The sequence below is a fragment of the Schistocerca nitens genome, chromosome 1, assembly GCF_023898315.1.
Source record: "Schistocerca nitens isolate TAMUIC-IGC-003100 chromosome 1, iqSchNite1.1, whole genome shotgun sequence".
NCBI classification, from domain to species: Eukaryota; Metazoa; Arthropoda; class Insecta; order Orthoptera; family Acrididae; genus Schistocerca; species Schistocerca nitens.
Window position 1 is genome coordinate 233,322,420 of NC_064614.1, and position 21,451 is coordinate 233,343,870.

Sequence of the window (21,451 nt, forward strand, 5' to 3'; positions counted from 1 at the left end):
CAGAAAAATAACCAGTGACCGACAGAGCAAGGAGGACACAAAGAGCAGACTAGCACTGGCAAAAAGGGATTTCTTGGCTGAGAGAAGTGTACTAGTATCAAACATAGGCTTTAATTTGAGGAAGAAATTTCTGCGAATGTACATTTGGAGCACAGCACTTTATGGTAGAGAAACATGGACTGTGGGAAAACTGGAACAGAAGAGAATCAAAGCATTTGAGATGTGGTGCTACTGATGAATGTTGAAAATTAGATGGACTGATAAGGCGAAGAATGAGGAGATTCTGCGTAGAATCGGAGAGGGAAAGAATATGTGGCAAACACAGACAAGGAGAAGAGGCAACAGGTTAGGACATCTATTAAGACATCAGGGAATAACTTCCATGGTACTAGGGGGAGCTGTAGAGGGCAAAAAAGGTAAAGATACACTGCTCCATACTATAAAGATTGCACTTTAAGTTTCAGACAGGCACAGTTAAAATACATTTACACATAAGCTTTCAGCCACAGCTTTCACCAGAAAAAGACAGAATAACACATCATTCATCCACACACCTTGCACACACGACCGCCAAATCAGGCAGCTCACACCAGAATTCCTTATCTTACATAAGTGTGAAGAGGAGTGGATATCCAACTCAAAATCAAAAAACTCCAAATGATAAAAGCCTGCACGAAGAAGTGGAAAACATAATTTTGTGTCTCTTGGAGAGAAGGTGGTATATTAAGTTGCTTCAGTAGTTATAATCCTGCCTTACACAAGCATTCTGGCCCAAGCTGCTGGAGTTTCCAGTCATGTGTGCAAGAGGGTGTTTGCTTGTGTGAATGAAGTGTGTGTTTCTCTTTCTTTTTCTGATGAAGGGTGTGGCAAAAAGCTTGTGTGTAAGTGCCTTTTAATTGTTTCTGTCTGCAACTCAACATGTCATCGCTATGGTAAGTAGCAGTCTATCTTTTCCTATGTTATATCAGAAAAATCTATTTTGTACCCCCTATAAATTCTTATTATATAGCACTGTCATCATCATCATCATCATCATCATCATCATCATCATCATCATTAATATTATCACAATCAGTGGCAGCAACTGCAGTAGTACAAGTACTGACAGTTTTAACTTTATTAGATAGTAGTCAGTGTAATTCACACCATGCCACTTCTGACAGTGAAATCATTTTAATAGTAGTTTTCATATTAAAACTGCAATTTCTTCGGTAACTGTGATGTAGCGGAGACTGAAACCCTGGTCTGATGTAAGAGAGGGCCTGACGGCACTAATCAGATCAGATGCAATGAAAAAATTAAATAAAATTTGTCGACCAGATAATCATTTGCGTCAAAAACCTCAGTATCAGTCTCCTTACGAATCATTTTAAAATGGGTAGAACAGCTGTATTTAGGCTGGAGGTTGTGGATAGCAGCTCTTTTTCCGTACTGCAACGAGTTGTATGTATGGATGTTTTGTGTGGCATCAAGGATCAGAAACTCTAATATTCATTTGCATAGGTTCTATTTGGCTTCCATGTATATGCAACCTTTGCTTTTATGCGTGCTGATAGCTCCAAGGGCAACGAGACAATTGACTGTGCATTTACCAACTTTAAGCAATGGAAAATCCAGGATAGAATAATGACAATGTTATGAGATAGATAGATAGATGCTACTCACCATATAGTGGAGAAGTTGATTTGTAGACAGGCACAACAAAAAGACTACTAAACATGTAAACTTTCGCCCAGAAGGAGGCCCTAATTTTTATGAACACACCTTCCCAATATATGCAGTATCCAGACAGTGGATTAATTACCAGTACATGATGTTCTCATGTGTGAAACCTCATACTGCCAGCAAAATTCTCCTGTGCAGTGACTCCCTCAGTGGGTAAAAAAAGTGATCGAAAACTACTCCCAACTCGTCCATTTGTGTCTGGCATGAACAAATTTCTATACTACAGGAATGTCCATGGAAGTCTTCTGAAGACAGAGCCCTCTAGGCATCCCACACAGTGATCTTACTGATACGTTAGCTAAGGAAGCCTCCACAATGGACCCTAAGCTGACTTAATGGGTACGTCTTAGACACCTTATCTTACACCGGGTGAATCGTGGAGATATGCAATTATATTAATGTGTTATTCTACAAGGAAAACTAAAGAAAGAAGTTCATATTATCATGGGTCTGGAACTGTTTAGATAAGGAGTTACGGCTAATAAAAGATTTTGCCTGAAATTTAGCAACTTTGCTAATATGGAACCATCACAAAACTGTACGAGGCTAAAGTAAAGCAAGATTTCCATTTATTTTGTTGTTATTGGTCTGGTGAATCTAATAAAACATGTCCCAGACGTGTATCTGCAGTAGTTCTGTAGAACATCCAGAAAAGCTAAGATTATTATACAAGTAAATTTGTTTACCTTCCATTATGAATGTAGAAATGATTGCAATTGTTGCCAACCGTTAGTGAGTTGTTTCAGACATTTTTAAACATTTATAGTGAATGTATTGTGAAATTGTATGCACACTGTACAACTTCCTTAACACTGAGCTTTGGTTTTTCCGGTTTAAAATGAAATCATGTGGTATGATATTAATAAAAACAGATTATCTGATACATTCATACAATTTAAGTTAACGTTATTACCATCATTTTTCCAAAATTAAATTCTCTACAACTTCTGTTGAAAACTTCATACAATTGTCTGGAATTTAAAAACCATATTGGGCCAAATAGTTAATAAATTAAAAATTTTACAAAATTACATCTTTGCTTCTCTGAATGTTCTGGAAAACGACTGCAGATACACATCTGGGACATGTTTCATTAGATTCACCAGATCAATAACAACAGAATAACTGTAAATCATGCTTTACTTTAATCTCATACAGTTTTGTGATGGCTTCATATTAGCAAAGTTGGAAAATTTTGGGCAAAATCTTTTATTAGCCATAACTCCCTAAGCAAACATCTGCAGACCTATGTTCATATGAACTTTTTTTCTTAAGTTTTACTTGTAGAATGAAATATTAAAATATTTGCATATCTTTGTGAATCACCCTGCATAAGTGTGAAGAATAATGGGTATCCAACATAAAGCTCAAAAAACGTCAAATGATAAAGCTTCCACCAAGAAGTGGGTAACTTCACTTCGCCCTTCTTGAAAATGAGGTCTTACATTAATTTTCTTCTATAGAGTATAATCCTGTCTTGCACAGATCTGTGTGCTGCAGAAAGAGAATCATCCTCAGTTCATCTGTGAAGCAAGTCTGACAGTGTGCCACATATTTGAGGCATATCCAGAATCGCTTGATGTATGGTGTTAATTAGATCTACATCTACATCTACATAGATACTCTGCAAGCCACCATATGCTAGTCATTTCATTTCCTGCTCCACTCACAAACAGAGTAAGGAAAAGCGACTGTCTAACTGTCTATAAGCCTCCACATCAGCTCTATTTTCTCGAACCTTACTTCATGGTTCTTCGAATAGTGTATATTGGTGGCAGTTGAATCATTCCTTAAATTTTCTCAATAGTATTTCTGGAAAGGAATGTCACCTTTCCTCCAGAGATTCCCATTAGAGTTCCCAAAGCACCTCTCTGACACTTGCATATTGTTTGTACCTACTGATAACAAATCAAGCAGCCCGACTCTGAATTGCTCCGATGTCTTCCTTCAATCTGACCTGGTACGGATCCCAAACACTTTAGATATATTGAAGAATAAGTCACACCAATGTCCTATATGCAGTCTCCTTTACAGGTGAACCACTCTTTCCTAAACTACTCCCATAAATAAAAGTAGACCATTTGCCTACTGTGCCACAATTCTTACAAGCTCATCACCAAGTCATTTACCTTACATCCTAGTAGATTATGTAATGAAAGCAGCCCCCATTTTAACCATCATACAGTGAAGTTGGTACTATCACTCTCCCCGCACCCCGACCTCCTCTCCCCGCCCCCGACCTCCTCTCCCCGCCCCCGACCTCCTCCCCCCCAGCGGGTTCGGGGGTAAGAATAGGCCCGCGGTATTCCTGCCTGTCGTAAGAGGCGACTAAAAGGAGTCTCAAATGTTTCGGCCTTATGTGATGGTCCCCTCTCGGGTTTGACCTCCATCTTTCTAAATTATTCCGAAGAGCGAGCCAATTGGGGAAGGGCGCCTTACATGGTGCACTGTATCCATCGTGCGTTGAGACCTTTAGCCGGCTTTTTCGTCGTTGCACTGGTGTCCCGCTCGTTTTCCATCTCTTGGGCGAGGATACGTCCCTGGGTGCGATTCCCACGCTGCAATACGCAGTGTTTCTTTTAACTGCGACGACGACCTTGGACAGTTTTGCACCTAAGATCCAGCACGGTAGCCAGCCCGTTGTGGTGGGGCCGCCATGTACCCTCTTGGTTGTAGCCCCCTGACAACACAGGGATCGCTCTACTGATGCCTGCGCCGTTAACTCCCCACGTATGCCAAGGAGTAGATGCCCATCTCCTTGGGGCATCAGGACTCCCGGCAATGGCCGTCCTGCCAGGTGGCTATTGCTGCGGCTGGGTGGCGCCCGTGGGGAGGGCCCTTGGTCGGAGTAGGTGGCATCAGGGCGGATGACCCGCAATGAAGCGTGGTACATCATCTCTCGCTGGTGGGCTTCCACCAGCAGTCTCTAAGCGATCGAGGTCTAACCTCAACGGCAGGAAATACGAACCACGATCATTTCCCTCCCTGGCCACTCCATGGGAGGAACGTATGGCAAAAGAAGGCAGTGGAGACTATTCACCCCGGTTCCTTGTGTGTACGCGAGTTGATGGGGAATCGTTTATGTCAACCAAGCCCCAGTTTTTTGTGGAGCATTCAGAGGACAAGTTCGGGGAGGTGGAGGGCTTGTCCAAGATGCGCTCTGGTTCTGTGCTCATCCAAACGGCATCCTCTGCCCAGTCACGGAGGTTGCTCAATTGTGACAAGTTGGGGGATATTTCAGTTAGCATCACGCCGCATAAGAGTCTCAACATAGTCCAGGGTATTATATTCTACAGGGATCTTCTTCTGCAGTCCGACGATGAATTACGCGCCAACCTCGAACGACGAGGTGTTCACTTCGTCCGGCGCGTCCATCGGGGTCCGAGGGATAATCAGGTAGCCACCGGTGCCTTCATCTTGGCATTTGAGGGTGATGTATTACCCGAAAAGGTTAAGGTGATGGTTTACCGTTGTGATGTGAAGCCATATATCCCTCCTCCGATGCGGTGTTTTAAATGCTGGAAGTTCGGGCACATGTCATCTTGCTGTACTTCCAGCATCACGTGTCGGGATTGTGGACATCCTTCGCATCCTGATACTCCATGTGCCCCGCCTCCTATCTGTGTTAGCTGCAGAGAACACCATTCCCCCTGCTCGCCGGACTGTTGGATCTTCCAGAAAGAAAGGAAGATAATGGAATATAAGACTCTGGACCGCCTGACCTACACCGAGGCAAGGCGGAAATATGAGCGGCTACATCCCGTGCCCATGACATCCACCTATGCCGCTGCTGCAACAGCGGTCCGATCCTCTCCCGTGTCGTCACGTACTGTTGCCTCTCAGCTATGTCACAATGAACCGGCCCCCTTGGTTGTGGGGGGCACTTCCCCCTCTGTTGCTCCATCTACTCCAGGAGCAACACCACCCCAACCATCGGGGACATTCGTCCCCCCTTCCCAGCCGGAGAAGCGTGGGGCTTCTTCAGCTACTCTAGCCAGGAAGGGGTCCCTTGTGGCCCTCCCTTCCCAGGCTTTGCCCAGTGTCAAAGTGGACACCCGCAAAGTTTTGAAACAACAACCGGTCGCTGGTCATAGGGCTTCACGGTCGTCGTCCGTCCCTGAGACTGACCCAGTGGGGCCCTCCCAGCCAGACCCTCCAAAGGCACAGCGTGCGAAGCACTTGAAGAAAAAGGCTCCCAAGCATCCTGACATTGCGGTGGCACCTGTCCCATCGCAACCTTCAAACTCTGCGTCTGAGGACGAGGTGGAGATCCTGGCGTCCGCTGAGGACCTCGATCTCGCCAGTCCCTCCGACGCCATGGAAAGCACTGGCACAGGTGCTCACTTGGAGGCAGCAGGTGACCCAGCGGCGTAATCTGCCTTCCCCGTCCCGTCACGCCTTTCCCAGCCATGGCCAATACCATCCTCCAGTGGAACTGCAGCGGTTTCTTCCACCATCTAGCTGAACTCCGCCAACTTATCAGCCTTCACCCTTTCTTCTGCATTGCTCTCCAGGAAACTTGGTTTCCAGCAATGCGAACCCCCGCCCTCCGTGGCTATCGGGGTTATTATAAGAACCGAGCAGCTTATGAAAGGGTGTCTGGTGGCGTCTGCATATATGTCCTTCACACTCTGCACAGCGAGTCTGTCCCTCTCCATACGCCTTTAGAGGCTGTCGCTGTACGCGTGTGGACGCCACAGGCTGTTACCGTCTGCAGTCTTTACATTCCACCGGATGGTGATGTCTCGCAGCATGTCCTGGCTGCACTGGTCGCCCAATTGCCGCCACCTTTCTTGCTATTGGGCGACTTCAACGCCCATAACCCTCTGTGGGGTGGGTCAGTGGTAACAGGTCGAGGCGCCATCGTTGAGCATTTATTGTCGCAGCTCGATCTCTCACTGTTAAATGATGGTGCCTTCACACACTTCAGTGTGGCGCATGGCACATACTCCGCCATTGACCTTTCAATCTGTAGCCATAGCCTCTTACCGTCTGTCCAATGGAGTGTGCATGACGACCTGTGTGGTAGTGACCACTTTCCGCTCTTTTTGTCACTACCACAGGGTCACTCTTCTGGGCGCCCTAGCAGATGGGCTATGAATAAGGCTGACTGGGACTTGTTCTCCTCCACTGCCGCTTTTGAGACTCTCTCTACTGATGACATTGATGCGGTGGTTCAATCGGTCACCACCGGCATCGTTACTGCCGCTGAATCTGCCATTCCCCGTTCTTCTGGGTCCCCTCGGCGGAAGGCTGTGCCTTGGTGGTCGCCTGAGATCGCTGAAGCGATTAAAGATCGCCGGCGGGCGCTCCAACGTCACAAGCGACATCCCTCCATAGACCACCTTATCGCCTTCAAGCGGTTGCGTGCGCGGGCCCGCCTCCTTATCCGCCAAGGCAAGAAGGAGTGCTGGGAGCGGTATGTGTCCACCATTGGCCTCCATGTCACTCCATCGCAGGTCTGGGCCAAGATTCGACGCGTCTACGGCTATCGGACCCCTGCCAGCGTCCCTGCGCTCTCACTGAATGGCGCAGTTTGTACTGACTCCGACGTCATTGCAAACCGCTTGGCAGAGCATTTTGCTATGAGTTCCGCTTCTGCGACTTACCCCCAGGCCTTCCGCTCCATTAAAGAGCGGATGGAACGTCGGAGCCTTTCTTTTCGCACAAACACTTCTGAATCCTACAATGCTCCATTCAGTGAGTGGGAATTTCACAGTGCCCTTGCTGCTTGCCCTGATACCGCACCCGGGCCCGATCGCATCCACTGTCAGATGCTGAAACACCTTTCAGTGGACAGCAAGCGACGCCTCCTCGACCTTTACAACCGTCTCTGGGTCGAGGGTGAGTTTCCGTCGCAATGGCGGGAGAGCATTGTCATCCCCGTTTTGAAACTGGGCAAGAGCCCTTTGGAGGTGGACAGCTACCGCCCCATTAGCCTCACCAACGTTCTTTGCAAGCTTCTCGAACGGATGGTGAGCCGGCGCTTGAATTGGGTACTGGAGTCTCGGGGCCTTCTGGCTCCGTCTCAGGGTGGGTTCCGTAAAGGCCGCTCTGCCGCCGACAATCTGGTGAGCCTAGAGTCGGCCATCCGTACTGCTTTTGCCCTCCGTCAACACCTGGTCGCTGTCTTTTTCGACATGCGGAAGGCGTATGATACGACATGGCGTCATCACATCCTTTCTACGCTTCATGGATGGGGTCTTCGGGACCCTCTGCCGATTTTTATCCGCAATTTCCTGTCGTATCGTACCTTCCGTGTGCAAGTCGCAGCCTCCTATAGTTCCTCCCACGTCCAGGAGAATGGCGTGCCGCAGGGTTCTGTCTTAAGTGTGTGCCTGTTTTTAATAGCTATTAACGGGCTCGCTGCGGCCGTGGGGAATTCTGTCTCCGCTTCCCTGTATGCTGATGACTTCTGCCTTTACTACAGCTCTACTGGCATCGCAGCTGTTGAACGTCAGCTACAGGGCGCTATCCGCAAGGCGCAGTCTTGGGCTGTAGCGCATGGTTTTCAGTTTTCGGCTGCCAAGACCCGCGTTATGCATTTCTGCCGGCGCCGAACGGTCCATCCTGAGCCGCGGCTTTCTCTTAACAATGAACTTCTTGCTGTGGTAGAGACCCACAGGTTTTTGGGGGGTGGTTTTCGATGCCCGGTTGACTTGGCTGCCTCATATCCGGCAGCTTAAACAGACGTGTTGGCGGCAACTAAACGCTCTGAGATGCTTGAGCCACACCCGCTGGGGCGCCGACCGATCTACCCTGTTGCGGCTCTACCAGGCGTTAATCCAGTCCCGTCTGGATTATGGGAGCCTGGCTTATGGCTCAGCATCCCCATCTGCGTTACGGGTGCTGGACCCAATTCTCCACAGCGGGATACGCCTTGCCACTGGTGCTTTCCGCACCAGCCCTGTGGACAGCGTACTAGTGGAGGCAGGTGTCCCTCCACTGCGGTTACGGCGCCAACGTTTGCTGGCCGCTTATGCTGCCCATGTTCTAAGCTTGCCCGGGCATCCAAACTATTGTCTCCTGTTCCCGCGATCGGTCGTCCGTCTGCCAGACCGTCGGCCCCGGTCTGGTTGTACAATAGCGGTCCGCGTCAAAGATCTTCTCTCTGGGCTTCAGGTTTTCACTGTTCCACCTCCTTTCCGGGCTACTTTGCATACACCCCCATGGTGTGTTCGTCGCCCTTGCCTTCGGCTCGACTCGGCACAGGGCCCAAAGGACTCAGTCCCTCCAGAGGCCTTCCGCCGCCGCTTTTATTCCATCCTGGCCACGTATCAGGGCTCTGGAATTGTTTACACTGACGGTTCGATGGTTGCTGGTCGTGTCGGGTATGCGCTAACTCTAGGGGACCATTCCGAACAACATTCCTTGCAGGATGGCTGCAGCGTTTACACTGCTGAGCTGGTTGCCATCTTTCGTGCCCTAGAGTATATCCGCTCCTGCTCAGGTGAGTCCTTCGTTATCTGTAGCGATTCCCTGAGCAGTTTACGAGCTCTCGACCAGTGTTTCCCTCTTTCTCGTCTGGTGATGGCTATCCAAGAGTCTCTGCACACTCTTGCCCGTTGCGGCCGCTCTGTGGTCTTTGTGTGGACCCCCGGTTCTGTCGGTATCCCGGGTAATGAACATGTTGACCGCCTGGCGAAAGAGGCCACCAGTAAGCCATCTCTGGACGTTGGCCTCCCAGAGAATGATTTGCGGGCAGTCTTCCGCCGCTAAATTTTGGCGCTATGGGACGATGAATGGCGCGCACTGACAACGCGCAATAAACTCCGTGCTGTCAAGGAGACGACGATTGTGTGGCGGTCATCCCTGCGAGCCACTCGCAGGGGCTCAGTAGTTCTTTGCCGGCTCCGCATTGGCCACTCCCGGCTGACACACAGTTATTTACTGTGCCGGGAGGACCCTCCTCTATGTCGCTGTGGGGCGGCTTTGACAGTGGCCCACATTTTGATGGCCTGCCTCCTTTTAGCTGTGGTCAGGCAGACATTTGCGCTGCCTGATACGCTCTCTGCCCTTTTAACAGACGACTTCGCTATGGCTGACTAAGTTTTACGTTTTATTCGGGCAGGGGGATTTTATCATTTAATCTGTTTCTGTTTTATTTTATTGTTTTGTGTTGATTCTGGCCTTTGGCCTATGATTTTAAACTGATTTTTTAATGTGTTCTAAGTGGTTGGCTTTTCCTTTTTTATTTCTATGGTCGGCCAACCACCGTCACACTCTGTGTGATTTTAGTTCGTTTTATCTTGTCTTTGTCTAAGTTTCTCTTGTTCTGTGTCGTCTGTGATCTGTTCTGTTCCTTGTTATTATTCTCTGTGGGTGTTCTTTGTATTTGGAAAAAGGGACCGATGACCGTAGCAGTCTGGTCCCTTTAATTCCCCAAACCAACCAACCCGACCTCCTCTCCCCGCCCCCGACCTCCTCTCCCCGCCCCCGACCTCCTCTCCCCGCCCCCGTCCTCCTCTTCTCTCCCCGCCCCCGTCCTCCTCTCCTCTCCCCGCCCCCGACCTCCTCTCCCCGCCCCCGACCTCCTCTCCTCTCCCCGCCCCCGACCTCCTCTCCTCTCCCCGCCCCCGACCTCCTCTCCTCTCCCCGCCCCCGACCTCCTCTCCTCTCCCCGCCCCCGACCTCCTCTCCTCTCCCCGCCCCCGACCTCCTCTCCTCTCCCCGCCCCCGACCTCCTCTCCTCTCCCCGCCCCCGACCTCCTCTCCTCTCCCCGCCCCCGACCTCCTCTCCTCTCCCCGCCCCCGACCTCCTCTCCTCTCCCCGCCCCCGACCTCCTCTCCTCTCCCCGCCCCCGACCTCCTCTACCACCCTCCCCCCCTCCGACGTGCTCTCCCCCCGTCCCCACTGCTCTCCCCCCCGTCCCCACTGCTCTCCCCCCCGTCCCCACTGCTCTCCCCCCCGTCCCCACTGCTCTCCCCCCCGTCCCCACTGCTCTCCCCCCCCCCCCCCCCGTCCCCACTGCTCTCCCCCCCCCCCCGTCCCCACTGCTCTCCCCCCGTCCCCACTGCTCTCCCCCCGTCCCCACTGCTCTCTCCCCCGTCCCCACTGCTCTCCCCCCCGTCCCCACTGCTCTCCCCCCCGTCCCCACTGCTCTCCCCCCCGTCCCCACTGCTCTCCCCCCCGTCCCCACTGCTCTCCCCCCCGTCCCCACTGCTCTCCCCCCCCGTCCCCACTGCTCTCCCCCCCCGTCCCCACTGCTCTCCCCCCCCGTCCCCACTGCTCTCCCCCCCCGTCCCCACTGCTCTCCCCCCCCGTCCCCACTGCTCTCCCCCCCGTCCCCACTGCTCTCCCCCCCCGCCGTCCCCACTGCTCTCCCCCCCCGCCGTCCCCACTGCTCTCCCCCCCCGCCGTCCCCACTGCTCTCCCCCCCGCCGTCCCCACTGCTCTCCCCCCCCCCCCCCCCCCGTCCCCACTGCTCCCTCCCCCCCGTCCCCACTGCTCCCTCCCCCCCGTCCCCACTGCTCCCTCCCCCCCGTCCCCACTGCTCCCTCCCCCCCGACCCCACTGCTCCCTCCCCCCCGACCCCACTGCTCCCTCCCCCCCGACCCCACTGCTCTCTCCCCCCCGACCCCACTGCTCTCTCCCCCCCGACCCCACTGCTCTCTCCCCCCCGACCCCACTGCTCTCTCCCCCCCGACCCCACTGCTCTCCCCCCCGACCCCACTGCTCTCTCCCCCCCGACCCCACTGCTCTCCCCCCCCCCCGACCCCACTGCTCTCCCCCCCCGACCCCACTGCTCTCCCCCCCCGACCCCACTGCTCTCCCCCCCCGACCCCACTGCTCTCTCCCCCCCAACCCCACTGCTCTGCCCCGCCCCCTGCCTACCTGCTCTGCCCCGCCCCCGGCCGTCCGCTCTCCCTCCTCGCCCCGCCCACCTTTCCGTCCGCTCTCTGTCCTGTCCCCACCCACCCGCACACTCCCCTCCCCGCCTCCTCTAAGCCCTGCTCAGCCCCTTCTCACGGCAAATCCTCCCTCATTGTGCCCCACTCTCTCCCTGGCTCCCCTTCTCCGATGCTGAGGTCACTCCTACCTTCTTTAATCAATTATGCTCGTCTTGAAGTCCATTCAGATATAGCCATGCTCAAAGTACTCCTTCTACACTATCTTCAGTGTCTCTTTGTTATTAACGTCTTTACCATTTCTAGCCATCATTGTTGAATTCTCTTCCAGACCTCTCATCTTGCTTTTGACCATTCCATAATGTACTTTCTTACTTCCTCCACTGTCTTGTTCCATCATCCTTATCCACTCTTCTATCTACTTTCTTCTCTTCTCAGCTATGTCTTATTTCTCTGTTTCTTCTTTTCCTTACATTCTTCTCTTGCTAAGTTCGAGCATTCGTTGAATCACACTCGGAAGACCTTGTTCTTCCTTCCCCCTACCTCCTTGACTCTGTCACTCCACTGTGATGGCTCTTTCCACCAATTTGTACCACTTGTCATGCACACAGCTACTACAGCTTCTACCATAGCACTTTTAAACTGTCCACAGTCCTCTTCTCCTGTTTTTGGTTCATCCTTTGGTGATCTTTCCAAGACGGTATTTGCATCCAGTAAGAAGATAGGAAGCAGCAGGCCATAATTACCAAACATGCACAGCTTGTGTTAAACGTAATTTACTAGCTTGCACAATTTAAATACAGGAAAATCAATCAATTTAACAAGCACAATAACAATTTTTCTTAAATCCCTCTTGAAATCGGCATAACAAATGCATAAAACATTAAGAAAATTTCTGTTGATTTAAATACTAAATACACTCCTGGAAATTGAAATAAGATCACCGTGAATTCATTGTCCCAGGAAGGGGAAACTTTATTGACACATTCCTGGGGTCAGATACATCACATGACCACACTGACAGAACCACAGGCACATACACACAGGCAACAGAGCATGCACAATGTCGGCACTAGTACAGTGTATATCCACCTTTCGCAGCAATGCAGGCTGCTATTCTCCCATGGAGACGATTGTAGAGATGCTGGATGTAGTCCTGTGGAACAGCTTGCCATGCCATTTCCACATGGCGCCTCAGTTGGACCAGCGTTCGTGCTGGACGTGCAGACCGCGTGAGACGACGCTTCATCCAGTCCCAAACATGCTCAATGGGGGACAGATCCGGAGATCTTGCTGGCCAGGGTAGTTGACTTACACCTTCTAGAGCACGTTGGGTGGCACGGGATACATGCAGACGTGCATTGTCCTGTTGGAACAGCAAGTTCCCTTGCCGGTCTAGGAATGGTAGAACGATGGGTTCGATGACGGTTTGGATGTACCGTGCACTATTCAGTGTCCCCTCGACGATCACCAGTGGTGTACGGCCAGTGTAGGAGATCGCTCCCCACACCATGATGCCGGGTGTTGGCCCTGTGTGCCTCGGTCGTATGCAGTCCTGATTGTGGCGCTCACCTGCACGGCGCCAAACACGCATACGACCATCATTGGCACCAAGGCAGAAGCGACTCTCATCGCTGAAGACGACACGTCTCCATTCGTCCCTCCATTCACGCCTGTCGCGACACCACTGGAGGCGGGCTGCACGATGTTGGGGCGTGAGCGGAAGACGGCCTAACGGTGTGCGGGACCGTAGCCCAGCTTCATGGAGACGGTTGCGAATGGTCCTCGCTGATACCCCAGGAGCAACAGTGTCCCTAATTTGCTGGGAAGTGGCGGTGCGGTCCCCTACGGCACTGCGTAGGATCCTACGGTCTTGGCGTGCATCCGTGCGTCGCTGCGGTCCGGTCCCAGGTCGACGGGCACGTGCACCTTCCGCCGACCACTGGCGACAACATCGATGTACTGTGGAGACCTCACGCCCCACGTGTTAAGCAATTCGGTGGTACATCCACCCGGCCTCCCGCATGCCCACTATACGCCCTCGCTCAAAGTCCGTCAACTGCACATACGGTTCACGTCCACGCTGTCGCGGCATGCTACCAGTGTTAAAGACTGCGATGGAGCTCCGTATGCCACGGCAAACTGGCTGACACTGACGGCGGCGGTGCACAAATGCTGCGCAGCTAGCGCCATTCGACGGCCAACACCGCGGTTCCTGGTGTGTCCGCTGTGCCGTGCGTGTGATCATTGCTTGTACAGCCGTCTCGCAGAGTCCGGAGCAAGTATGGTGGGTCTGACACACCGGTGTCAATGTGTTCTTTTTTCCATTTCCAGGAGTGTACAATCAAGACTTGCCAAACTCTGAACACACTAGTCTATCCTGTACAATGACTTCTTTTTTGCAATAGAAATTCATACCAATGTATAATGTTAAAGCGTAACGTAATGCACACAAGTAACAAGAAGGCAACTTCTAAAACTTGAACACTCGGTTTTGAAAACCCCGGACACATGAACTTATGACTAAGGAATAATCCAGTTGGTGCCAGTACAGGTAGGTGTAAATTAAATAACAAACAATTAAAAAAACAGCAGCTCTGCATTTAAACATTCCCTGAAACTCTCTTTTATAAGAATTAATCTTCACAATTAGCATGCAAGGTACAAATATGATAAAAATGGCTGATAAGGGAATACAGAATTAATGAGGAGGTGCCTCCAGCAATCTGATCGGGCACTAATTACAGAGTGACCCAGTTTTACAGGTTTAAATTCATAATCCGAATGAAAGGTGCATCCGCCAAGGTGGCGGATGAATGAGCTACAAAGCTTAATGACCTGACAGAGCCAGGAACAAAGAGAATAGCAATACGCAACTTAAGAACAAGATCAAGACAGAAGGCTAGGAACATGGAACCCAGTCTAATGAAACACAGTTCCACTGGCAACGGCCAAGTCATCACGCCCCGGTGCCACGTCCCACCGTACAGGAGGAAATACACTGTGCTCTGCCCAACTGAAACATAAATCAACTACAACAGCACACTTACGATTGCACATTCAAATTACCAAAATGAATAAAACATAACATTGAAACAGGAAAGCTTGACAATTTTTTTTCTTTTTTCAACCCTTAAGAATTCATTTAAACACTGCAATGCGCGCATAAATAAGATTGTTCCTTGAAATGTAATAGCGACAGCTGAGTGTAACCTCAAACGGGCAGTAGCCCACCATAACTACACTTTCATGGAATGGTATTTTGGTACTTAATCACCAAGGTTTCCACAATTTTAGATATACCATCACTCAATAATGAGGAGCTCAACTGATTTCCTTATGTCTAGCTGCAGATCCGTTATCATGTGGTAGGAAACTTCAGATGGAAACCCCAAGCCCCGTTGTCATGTGACATCTTTGACAAGTGAGGCTTGTCACTGAAGACAACATTAGCTAACCATTAACAAACATATATAAGCGCACAGTTGCACCTATTTAAATTGAATGCACACCATATGCCCAGTTGAACGGTTAATGCTAGGCGACGCTCTGGCAAGCTCTTCTTCTCAACATGTACTGTATGGCGAGGAAATCCAAACACCATGCCTCATGCCGGAACCCAAAACCTTTCCACCATCTCCGGCAGCAACACTCCAGTAACAACAAGCACACCAAGTAAGGGCCAATCTCCCAACCATGTTGTCACCGCAACCAACAGACCATGCAGTGAGAGCTGCTGCCTCAGTGCTGCAGACTCAAATAGCCGAACCCGCAATGAACAACTGACTCGTGGCTGGTCATAGTGATATCGATGGGAAAGATGACACTACAAGAAAGGTGTACTGGTACTAGCCATGCACCGTATCTCTTTCCATTATAATCTCCTGGTATTCTTCCTAGACTTTCTTTCTCTTCAGTTTCCATACTCTAATCCTTCTTTCCTGGTTCTGTGTCTTTTTCCATTGTCGTGCTCATCACCAGTCAAAAGATTTCTGCACTAGATATCTGCTGTACCATGTTACTTTGTTACACTCTTTCCTCTAAAATCAAGGGTTATGTGTCACTAAACCATTTCTCTTGCAGGATTCCAGCAATCTCTTTCCTTCTTCATTTCTACTTCCCCATCCTGCTACCCAGTATATTTTCATTCCCTTGTCTTTCACTCGCTACATATGCACTAAAGTCTTCCATGACTATTATCCTGTGCCCATTCAAATGCTTTTGTAGTTCTTCCTCAAAGACCAACTCCTCTTTAGATGTATAGGCCACTTGAGGGGCATACACCTGAAGAGCATGATTAAAATACGTGGAATAATGTGATTGTGCCCTTCAGTTTGGAAAAATTAATTTCACAATTATTCTGGGTGTTGTCATTTTCAACAAAAATCCTTTGCATAATTAGGTCCCATAACAGTGAAGCCATTTGATAAAATTACCTCGAGCTTCCAGCCATGTAAAATGACTTAAAACCCAAGAGCTTTTGGCTGAGTGCTCCTTGGTGAATGTCAAGTGATGACCATTGTGTCGTTTCTGTTGCCATTCATATATAGCAGGCTCTCTGCCTCTGATGTCACCTGTGGCTGGTCCTGTGCCCTATGTGTAAATTTTTTGGTTGCAAGATGTCCACCTCCTGATAGCGTGGTCTGTCTTTATTGAGGGTATTGTCAGAAATCTTCATCTTGATCATTCTTCTATAATGCTATTCCAGAAACCATTTGTCTGCTTTATAATATGTGTTTTGTTGAATGCAGTTTGGTGTCCATTTTCCAGAGCATGTTCTGCCGATTTCTCAGGATATACCTGTTCGATAGTTTACACAATATTTCCATCTTTTCTGATGCCGAGCCTCAGAATCGCAAGAAAGCAGGCTTCTTCATGTCCTTATCAGGGTCTTCTGCTTTACAAGTTATTGCTGAAATGGCTTGTGAATTTTGTTGGTTATTGTAGGTGTTTTCTGTGGACACTTTCTGTAAATTGCTCAGTTCCAAAGGCAGGTTTTCTGTGTCTGAAACAGCTTCCACTTGATGCACCAAGGTCCTCAGAACAGAATATTTCTGTGCTGGGTGGTGGTATCTGTTAGTGTACAAATACTGATCAGCGTGGGTGGCTTGTTAATTAACACGGTGGCCAATACACTCGTCTACTTTCAGATAGATAATGACATCAAGGAATGGCAAGGCACCAACCATCTCTACCTCCATAGTGTACTTAATGTTGTCATGAATGTCGTTGTTGTTGTAGTTGTAGACCTTGCACTGTTCCAGCTTTCCATGTCCATGAGGTCAAATAATGAATGTGTCATTGACATAACAATGGAAGCAACAAGGTTTTGCAGGAGCCATGTTCAGTGTGATGACCTCAGAATATTCCATAAGCAGGTTGGCAGTAATTGGAGCTAATGGGTTTTCCATCTCAACTCACCTGCCTTGTTCAAATAATCTCCACTGATACAAAACATACCTTTTTGTGCTTAAATAGACATACATTATTGTCAAAGAAATGAGAGAGCAAATCCATAAAGTCTTTGATTGGAATGTCAAAGTGGGTCATCATATCTCCTCTTCCAAGACAGAGACATTTGATGTGGCCGATGAAGTTAGTCACATTTTTGATATTTTTTGATATGGTGTAGACAGTGACTAATGTGCGAAGTAAGGAAGTGGACCAAATGTTCTGTGAGTCTGTAACTTTATGCAGATGATCAGCACAACCTGACTCGCAAGCACACTGTCATATGTGTTAAGTAGTGCTAGTAATGTGTAGAATAAGATGCCTTCTGTCACTGAATACTGTGTGGTTTTGTTTGGTTTTGATTGTTTTGTGGTCATAAGGAAGCAAGGGTGACAGAGTTCCTTACGTGGGTGCTGCAAGCTAAGAAACCTGACGTCATTGTCACACAACCAATAGCCACACACCAGGAGAAGAAGCCATTGTCATTGTGGCCATTTCCTGTGTCTATTATTAAAATATGAAATTACTTCGTTGTTATTGAAATGGAAAAATTTTTTTTTTTAAATGAAGAAAGTCTTTTAGTATTCAGCCATGAATGCTGCATGTCAGTTTGAATGTTAGATAAAAGTGGTCATCTGTAATAGCATACATCTCCCGTGAAATAAAACATTGAGATGGATTTGTCATTGGCAATGTATATACCCAAGTTGTGAATTTTATTTTCAAAGTATTTACTTTCAATAAAATATTAATCTACCCAACTAAACAAGATGATTTAATCTGAATGACTGAGTGATCTTCTGGCTACACGAAATTACCACAAGGTGTCATATCTTTGAAAAGTATTACTTACAAAAACTGAAAATTTATGTTACAGAGAGTGATCTTTGTGAATGGGAATATTTTGACTGAGAATTGTCTTTCAGGATTGTCATAATAGCCTAAAATATTACCATACTTATGAGAGTATGTTGTTTAAACAATTGGACATTACAAAAAATTAGACATATTGCTGTGATAATTGCACTCTTTACTGATCTGGTATAGTGTGAGAGACCCGTGGAAACCATAGCAACGGAAGAAATGTTGAATCTAGATTATGGTATTTTCATGGGATTTGACTTGTAGATTGCTCATTAATAATATTAGAAGAGCTAGCACCTCTGATCTGTAGAAGTTAGGATCTGCAATATTAGAAAATTTCTCAGGAGAGACGGCCGGTATTGTGTCCAGTAGTAGAAAGTGTAAATAATCTACCAAGTGTTAATGTTTTACTATTTTCACTCAAAGATGTAATTGGTACAGAATGATGATGAGAGGTTACTTGACCTGATAGGTTACAACTAGTGTTGGATAATCCGATCAGCATAAATCGTATCTGGTCATTAAAGAATTATTGTGTATGTATTATTAACATGACCAATCCTAGTGCAGACACTTATTGTACACTGAGTGATTGAGAAACAGTCTGTGATACTTCTGTGTCCTTCTTATGAACTGGCAGACCACAGAATGTAGGTGGTTGAGGTGCTTGAGGTAGATTTTTAATGATATGACTGGCTGGAGTGTCAAGCAATGGCACCCATTGTTCCGTCTCATTTTGGCAGATCCAGTTCGAAGCTGTGAACCATCAGAGCTAACTGACAGCACAAAGATCAGTGGCTTCACGCCGTTGTTGGTGCTGCTTGATGAGGCTGAAATAGTTAAGCTGTATATTTGACTGCCTGTGGACTTCATTGTGCTAAAGTTTTAAACAGGGAATGATCTGATTGTGTCAACAGGTTGGATCTCTAAAATTAGGTGACATTGTAATCAGAGTCCTCACTCACTGAATTTTGCTGACAGATTACCACAGACTGCAATGCAAAATAACTAAAACACAAGTTCATTATCCATACCTCTCAGCCCATTCATTCATCTTAAGTAAACATTAATAAAATCAATAACCCAAAGACATATTACATGGATGGAAGTGGTTTTTATATATGTTTTTTGTAGTTAACTATAGTTGTGTTGATGAAACAAATGACAGATCAAATTAAATAGATAGTAAATGCACCTGTTGAAGATGACCTCTTACCAGATATTCATCTGGATATTCATGTGAATGTCCAGATTCACTGTGCAATGCCCGATGATAGATTTTTCACTCATGGGTGTAGCAACTGATCTAAGTGTGTGTTATTTATTGCAGGTGTTGGCCTGGACTGTGTTTCACAGCCACTGCCAAAAATGATTAAAGCATTAGCAACATCACATGTTGTACAGATAACCTCTGGACACAATCATTGCCTAGCCTTGACAAACAGTAAGTACAGCAAAACTTCTCATCAGTAAATAACATGTTTCATAATGTTAGTAGTAATACATCAGTTGTTGCAAGAGATTGATATTGCAAAATGACATTACACTTGAGTTGAAACAGTTATTTGTTGCTGATGATTACAGTTCTGTGCACTTTTCTTTGAAATACTGCAATCAGAATTTTTGAAAACAATGAATAAAACTGTTTCTTTTTTTATTATCTTTAAAATTTCATATTTGCACATCTAGTTGTATACAGATATAATTTGAAATGAAATTCTGAACATGTATCTAATGAATTATCACTATGCAATGGAGTGCGTGTTGAACTGAAATTCCAAGGCTGATTAAAACTGTAAGTCAGATTGGATGACAGTGTCCTTCTTCCAGGAATGCTAGTTCTACAATATATGCAGGAACACTCCATGAAATTTGTGAAGTAGGAGAAAGATACTGGATGAAGTGAATTTATCAAGAATGGTCGTGTCACTCCTGGATAGCTCAGTCATAGAGCAGTTGCCTGTGAAAGGCAAAGATCCTGCTTTGTGTTCCACACTGGCATACATTTTTAATGTGCTAGGAAGTGGTTGGGAAAGGAGTGAGATAGGGTCGTAGCCTCTCCCCGATGTTATTCAATCTGTATATTGAGCAAGCAGTAAAGGAAACAAAAGAAAAATTCGGAGTAGGTATTAAAATTCATGGAGAAGAAGTAAAAACTTTGAGGTTCGCCGATGACATTGTAATTCTGTCAGAGACAGCAAAGGACTTGGAAGAGCAGTTGAACAGAATGGACAGTGTCTTGAAAGGAGGATATAAGATGAACATCAACAAAAGCAAAACGAGGATAATGGAATGTAGTCAAATTAAATCGTGGGATGCTGAGGGAATTAGATTAGGAAATGAGACACTTAAAGTAGTAAAGGAGTTTTGCTATTTAGGGAGTAAAATAACTAATGATGGTCGAAGTAGAGAGGATATAAAATGTAGACTGGCAATGGCAAGGAAATCGTTTCTGAAGAAGAGAAATTTGTTAACATCGAGTATAGATTTAAGTGTCAAGAAGTCGTTTCTGAAAGTATTTGTATGAAGTGTAGCCATGTATGGAAGTGAAACATGGACGATAAATAGTTTGGACAAGAAGAGAATAGAAGCTTTCGAAATGTGGTGCTACAGAAGAATGCTGAATATAAGGTGGGTAGGTCACGTAACTAATGAGGAGGTATTGAATAGGATTGGGGAGAAGAGAAGTTTGTGGCACAACTTGACTAGAAGAAGGGATCGGTTGGTAGGACATGTTTTGAGGCATCAAGGGATCACAAATTTAGCATTGGAGGGCAACGTGGAGGGTAAAAATCATAGAGGGAGACCAAGAGATCAATACACTAAGCAGATTCAGAATGATGTAGGTTGCAGTAGGTACTGGGAGATGAAGAAGCTAGCACAGGATAGAGTAGCACGGAGAGCTGCATCAAACCAGTCTCAGGACTGAAGACCACAACAACAACAACAGGAAGTTTCTGAAAATATAGTTTAAACTAAGTCAGAAAAAAGGTAAAGTAAGGCTATCTTCAATCTGAAGGTTAGTTTGAATGTCACAGAGCTTTACTGGATGTGGTCTTATTGGAAGTGGTATGCGCTTGCCTTCTGCTGACCTTATTAATTGACTGACTGAGCCCATTTATCTCTCTCTTCTTCTTTTTGTGTGTGTGTTTGGGGGGGGGGGGGGGGGGCAAGAGGGGCTATAGTTTAATGTGGACTCTGAACCATAGTGCAAGTTCTCCACATTAGCAAATCATTATTACAGATGAAAGAAGTGATAGCACTTCCGTTTTACCCGTATCTTATGCAGGCGGAAGAAATACAGGTAAAGAGAAAGTGTTGTCACTTATTGCTTTTTTTCGCATGTTTATTTTCGTTGTGAAATGACATTTAATTTATTTGGCTAGTATTGAGTTTCAACACTTGGCCATGCATATTCAGTGATCTGTCATTGAACTTAATTAGTGAAGAGTCGAGGCTTTTTTCCTAAACAAAAATGTTTGATGTTTCGGAAGAGATCAAGATCACATCCCCTGTGATTCAAATTGACTTGCAGTCCCTCCTTAAAACCTCAGGCCCCTCA

At 47.3% G+C, this 21,451-nt stretch overlaps 1 protein-coding gene across 3 annotated transcripts in view; it reads left to right on the top strand.

Moving 5' to 3' along the window:
- Positions 1 to 21,451, top strand: part of LOC126246314 (probable E3 ubiquitin-protein ligase HERC4) — a 248,291-nt gene that overhangs the window by 21,933 nt on the left and 204,907 nt on the right. For all 3 annotated transcript variants that reach the window (XM_049948384.1, XM_049948386.1, XM_049948385.1), the window contains exon 5: positions 19,220 to 19,333. In XM_049948384.1, the coding sequence (XP_049804341.1) occupies positions 19,220 to 19,333 (114 nt within the window). The remainder of the gene's footprint in view (positions 1 to 19,219; positions 19,334 to 21,451) is intronic.